The sequence below is a fragment of the Stenella coeruleoalba genome, assembly GCF_951394435.1.
Source record: "Stenella coeruleoalba genome assembly, chromosome: 1".
Classification (NCBI taxonomy): Eukaryota; Metazoa; Chordata; class Mammalia; order Artiodactyla; family Delphinidae; genus Stenella; species Stenella coeruleoalba.
This window is the reverse complement of record NC_137169.1, coordinates 160,759,432-160,765,142: the sequence shown is the minus strand read 5'-3', so window position 1 is coordinate 160,765,142 and position 5,711 is coordinate 160,759,432. Positions and strand designations below refer to the sequence as shown.

Here is a 5,711-nt window from a genome sequence, read left to right as displayed (position 1 = left end):
TACTCTCCCTGGCAAGGATCTCATTCAGATTCGATGGAAAAATCAAAAGCTTTACAGACAAGCAAAAGCTAAGAGAATTCAGCACCACCAACCACCTCTACAACAAATGCTAAAGGAACTTCTCTAAGTGGGAAACACAAGAGAAGAAAAGGACCTACAAAAACAAACCAAAACAATTAAGAAAATGGTCATAGGAACATACATATCAATAATTACGTTAAACGTGAATGGATTAAATGCTCCAACCAAAAGACACAGGCTTGCTGAATGGATATAAAAACAAGACCCATCTATATGCTGTCTACAAGAGACCCACTTCAGACCTAGGGACACATACAGACTGAAAGTGAGAGGATGGAAAAAGATATTCCATGCAAATGGAAATCAAAAGAAAGCTGGAGTAGCAATACTCATATCAGATAAAATAGACTTTAAAATAAAGAATGTTACAAGAGACAAGGAAGGACACTACATAATGATCAAGTGATCGATCCAAGAAGAATATATAGCGATTATAAATATATACGCACCCAACATAGGAGCACCTCAATACATAGGCAACTGCTAACAGCTATGAAAGAGGAAATCGACAGAAACACAATAATAGTGGGGGACTTTAACACCTCACTTACACCAATGGACAGATCATCCAAAATGAAAATAAATAAGGAAACAGAAGCTTTAAATGACAGAATAGACCAGATAGATTTAATTGATATTTATAGGACATTCCATCCAAAAACAGCAGATTACACTTTCTTCTCAAGTGCACACGGAACATTCTCCAGGATAGATCACATCTTGGGTCATAAATCAAGCCACAGTATTTTTTATTTTTTCCTTTTACATCTCCTTTAATGTTGTTACAGTGAATATACAATAAACACAAATGCGGGAGGGGGACTCCTTTGCTATTATTGTATTATTATTATTATAATTTTACTAGCAAAACCGCAAGCTTGTCCCAGACAGCAGCTTGGGCAGTCCTTCTCTTCTCCACCCCATGTCAGTCATTTATTTCCACACGCCTCAGACACAGGTAGATTCTAACTCAGTGCGCATCCTCACTATCTAAACAAAAAGGCAGAAGGAGAAGGAGTGGTCTCTAGCCCCAAACTCCCATACCGCAGCAGCTTATTCTCAAAACCCCACGGAAGCCACCCATAGTGGCAGGGCCCTTTTGAGGCTGTACGACAGAAGTAGACTAACCGTAGCCAACGGGCCGAATCTGGCCAGGGCCTGACTTGTAAGGCCCAAGAGCTAAGAATGATGTTTACATTTTTAAATGGTTACATGGTTGTGTAAGAACTACAGGATATCTTCGATTTTATCCCCTGGAACCACAAAGCCTAAACTATTCTGGTCCCTTAAGAAAAAATTTGCTGACCTTCTCTACTCCTAAACCTAAGCTCGGGGCAGAGTGGAAAGTCTGGGGCCTGAACCGACTCAGTGGGGGCCCAGCGCCCGGCCTTCCATCCCGCCGTCTGTCGGGGGCCGCCACCTCCCCCGGAGTGGCGCCGGGCTTAGCTTGGCCGGAGAGGCCCCCGGGCGGCCTCAGAGTCCCGCGCCGCTCGGGCGGCCTCGGCGGGGGCAGCCCCAGCGCTCGCGCAGGCAGAAGTGCCAGACCAGGGCGGAGCAGCTGAGCAGGGCCAGCGCCGAGCCCACGCCCACGGCCCCGTGCAGCAGCGTGAGTGGCCTCGGCAGCACAGTCAGCCGGCCGCAGGGCCCGAAGGCGGGGCCGCCCGCGCCGTCGAGGCCCTCGGCCCCGGGCACGCTGCTCTCCCCGGCCGCGTTGGAGGCCACCACGCAGACGACGTATGCGCCCCCGGGCTTCAGGCCCTTCAGCTCCGCTCGGCGGACCGTCGAGTTGAGGGGGGGCCCCTTCTGCGGAGCCCCGGCGCCTTCCCAAAGCAGCAGCCAGTACTGGTGGACCGGGGAGAAGGGGGCGCACCAGTGGCCTCCATGCGCACTTCCCCCAGGCGTGGCGGCTCGGGCGGCTGCGTGGCGCTGGAGAGGCCAGGGCACAGGCACGTCGTCGGGCCGGCCCTCTGCAGCTCCTGGCAGGGCACCTGCAGGTGGCGGCAGCGGTCGTAGTCGCAGGGGACAGCCGGCAGAGGTGTCTCATCTGGCTCCTCTTCTTCCGCGTCTCCCGCCAAGGGCTGCGCTCTGGGAACCGAGGAGAAGGTGACAGCCAGGAGCCACAGAAGGCGGGGATTTCCCGGCATGGGGTCGGTGGGTAGGCCTTGATGCAGTGAGTAGCAGGCCGGGGGTCCTAAGAGGTCCCCAGGAGCACAGGCTGCGCAGTCAGGTTTTCTCAGTGTCTTCAATTTCAATTCTGTTTTGGCTCAAAGCTTTTATACCCCTCAACTGTGATGTCACCACCTGGCCCCCCTTCCCCTGCCCCCCTCCCCAGTGAGTGCCAAGAAGAGGGCTGGTCCCTTCAGAGGGCCTGAGTCACGGGGCCAGGGGTGGGGGAAGCCACATGCAGCGGTTTCAGCTGGAGGCCAGGATGCCTGGGTTCTGAAAGAGCAGTGGAATGTGGAAAGCAGCCAGGAGCTGAGAATCCAAAGGCTGAAGTCATGTGAGGGGGTGAGGAGGGGAACACAAAGGACGGGGCCACCTGGCTGGTATCAGAGAGAAAAACAGCTGTGGACAGCATGGGGCCTGGGCTACAAAATGCTGTTTCAGTAAAAAATCATACCACATCCATGGCAGTCATTTCCTGTCTTCTGCCTCCCAATGGACTGAGAAAGGGAGGCCAGAATGATGTATCCCAGCTTTCCAGACCCGCCCTATGCTATCCCCCTCCCCAGAGGGAGATGAGAGTCACATGGATGGAGTGGGCAGGTTTTCGCTCCTTGGACGTCCTAGGCTGATGAATGGAAACAGCTGTGCCTGAAATAGTCCAGGGTCTGGAGGTCTTCCCCATCGGTAGCCCCTGACAAGACAACCTCCTCCAATCGAGGTGGGGGATGCCTGGGGAACATCACGTTTTCAAATGGCCCTGAATCCAGTTCAGAGTCAGGGAGGCAGCTGGCATGAAAAGAGTTTATTGGGGGAGCCCCGGAAAGGGAAAGGGATCGGGGGGGAGAGGGCTGGAGTGTGGGGACTCTGCCCTATTCTCTTCAGGAACTAGAGCAAATGGGGCGCTGTCGGACAGTGCCTGTGGAGGGTTCAGAGCTGCCCACGGTCTCCGGGGCAAGGGCAGGGGCAGAAACAGGCAGGTTGGCCTCCGTCAGCAGAGCTGCATCTTCCCAGGAGCCTGAACCGTCACTGGCCTCGGGCTCTAGCTCCTCCTCGCCACTCAGGGGCTGTTGATCTGGTTTCTCCTCCTCAGACAGCTGGCCTTCTGGCTCCGAGGGATCTGCACGGCTCTCACTATCCTCTGTAATGGGTGACAGCTGAGTGGACTCCTCCTGGCCTTGGGGCCCTGTGCCTGGCTGATGGGCAGAGATCCTCCGCTGGACTTCCTTGTGGGACCTGTCTCTGTTTCGGATGTTTACCTGCAGAGAGAGGCGGTGTCGGGGCCAGATGCCCCGCCACACCCACTGCACATAGCTGAAGAGCACGATGACGCTGAGGAAGGTGAAGTTGCTGGCGACACCAACGAAAGCGCAGGTCATCGGGAAGTTGTACAGCAGGTACCTGAGCCCAGTGAAGTGGGCGTGGATGCGGAGGTGGGCTCCGTACAGCTGGACGCACTTGCTGTGGATCTCGATAACGGCTCCGGTGGTCGGCACATACGAGTTCTCCCTGTATTCTGGGTACAGCTCCACCTCCAGGACCTGCTTCTGCTCTGCAAAGCCAAACAGCAGGAGGCTAGAGAAGACCAGTGTGTCAAGCATCTGGAGCAGGTTTGAACGGTAATGCAGCATCACGGAGCGTGAAGAGGTGGAGATGATTCGGCCGCCTCTGGTGTAGCATGAAATGGTGACCAAGAACATGCCCAAATCTTGATTCACAGGAGACTCTGGCAGCTCAAGCTCTAAGGTAACGCGGTACGGCTGTCCATACATCAGCACCCGATCACGTCCACCCTTAGCCAGTGAGACATTGGCAACAGGGAAGGAGCAGAGTAAGGAGGCGGAGGAATCACAGTCGGTCCTGTAGTAGAAATGCACGGGGCTGAGGTGGCTGACTGGCGGCATGTAGGAATAGTAGCAGGAGCCATAGAGGAAGACAGACACCCAGAGCAGGAGTAGGATGGTACAGAAGAGCACCCCAAACTGCAGTAGCAGCTTGCGGGCACGGCCTGCCAGGACGTGGCCCATCTCCTGGGCCCACAGTAAGGCAGGTACTGGTGGGCCATTGACCATGATGGGGAGTGCAGGGGGTCTGGCCCCGGGTTCAGGCCTTGAGTTCCTAGGTGCTCTGCCACCTGGACGCCACCCCTGGCCATGGGATGAAGCAGCTGGTGGTTCCAGCCGCGCACTGCCCGGGCAACCGCGAGAAGCCACAGTATTTTTAAGAAAATTGAAATCATATCAAGCATCTTTTCTGACCACAATGCTATGAGATTAGAAATGAGTTACAGGGAAAAAATGTAAAAAACACAAACACATGGAGGCTAAACAATACGTTACTAAATAACAAAGAGATCACTGAAGAAATCAAAGAGGAAATCAAAAAATACCTAGAGACAAATGACAATAAAAACACGACGATCCTAAACCTATGGGATGCAGCAAAAGAAGTTCTAAGAGGGAAGTTTATAGCTACACAAGCCTACCTCAAGAAACAAGAAAAATCTCAAATAAACAATCTAACCTTACACCTAAAGGAACTAGAGAAAGAAGAACAAACAAAACCCAAAGTTAGCAGAAGGAAAGAAATCATAACGATCAGAGCAGAAATAACTGAAATAGAAACAAAGAAAACAATAGCAAAGATCAATAAAACTAAAATCTGGTTCTTTGTGAAGGTAAACAAAATTGATAAACCATTAGCCAGATTCATCAAGAAAAAGATGGAGAGGACTCAAATCAATAAAATTAGAAATGAAAAAGGAGAAGTTACAACAGACACCGCAGAAATACAAAGCATCCTAAGAGACCAGTACAAGCAACTCTATGCCAATAAAATGGACAACCTGGAAGAAATGGACAAATTCTTAGAAAGGTATAACCTTCCAAAACTGAACCAGGAAGAAATAGAAAATATGAACAGACCTATCACAAGTAATCAAATTGAAACTGTGGTTAAAAATCTTCCAACAAACAAAAGTCCAGGACCAGATGGCTTCACAGGTGAATTCTATCAACCATTTAGAGAAGAGCTAACACCCATCCTTCTCAAACTCTTCCAAACAATTGCAGAGGAAGGAACACTCCCAAACTCATTCTATGAGGCCACTATCACCCTGATACCAACACCAGAGAAAGATACTACAAAAAAAGAAAATTACAGACCAATATCACTGATGAATATAGATGCAAAAATCCTCAACAAAATACTAGCAAACAGAATCCAACAACACATGAAAAGGATCACACACCATGATCAAGTGGGAGTTATCCCAGGGATGCAAGGATTCTTCAATATACACAAATCAATCAATATGATACACCGTATTAACAAACTGAAGAATAAAAACCATATGCTCATCTCAATAGATGCAGAAAAAGCTTTTGACAAAATTCAACACCCATTTATGATAAAAAACTCTCCAGAAAGTGGGCATAGATGGAATCTACCTCAACATAGTAAAGGTC

The 5,711-nt window shown here is 50.6% G+C and overlaps 2 protein-coding genes across 2 annotated transcripts; both read right to left on the bottom strand.

The window, feature by feature from the left end:
- Positions 1-780: 780 nt before the first annotated feature.
- On the bottom strand, positions 781-2,725 carry LOC307191606 (LRRN4 C-terminal-like protein). The gene is given in 2 exon segments (XM_079931757.1): positions 781-1,961; positions 1,964-2,725. Coding segments are annotated over 2 exon segments (669 nt in total). The 5' UTR covers positions 2,226-2,725; the 3' UTR covers positions 781-1,554.
- A 343-nt stretch (positions 2,726-3,068) lies between these two features.
- On the bottom strand, positions 3,069-4,432 carry LOC307191182 (seipin-like). The gene has a single exon (XM_079931013.1). It carries the CDS (start codon positions 4,314-4,316, stop codon positions 3,126-3,128), a length of 1,191 nt encoding a protein of 396 aa, XP_079787139.1. The 5' UTR covers positions 4,317-4,432; the 3' UTR covers positions 3,069-3,125.
- Positions 4,433-5,711: the final 1,279 nt, after the last annotated feature.

What these genes read in the sequence shown, in the direction of transcription:
- LOC307191182 (XM_079931013.1), bottom strand. Translation starts at nt 4,316, where the DNA reads ATGGTCAATGGCCCACCAGTACCTGCCTTACTGTGGGCCCAGGAGATG.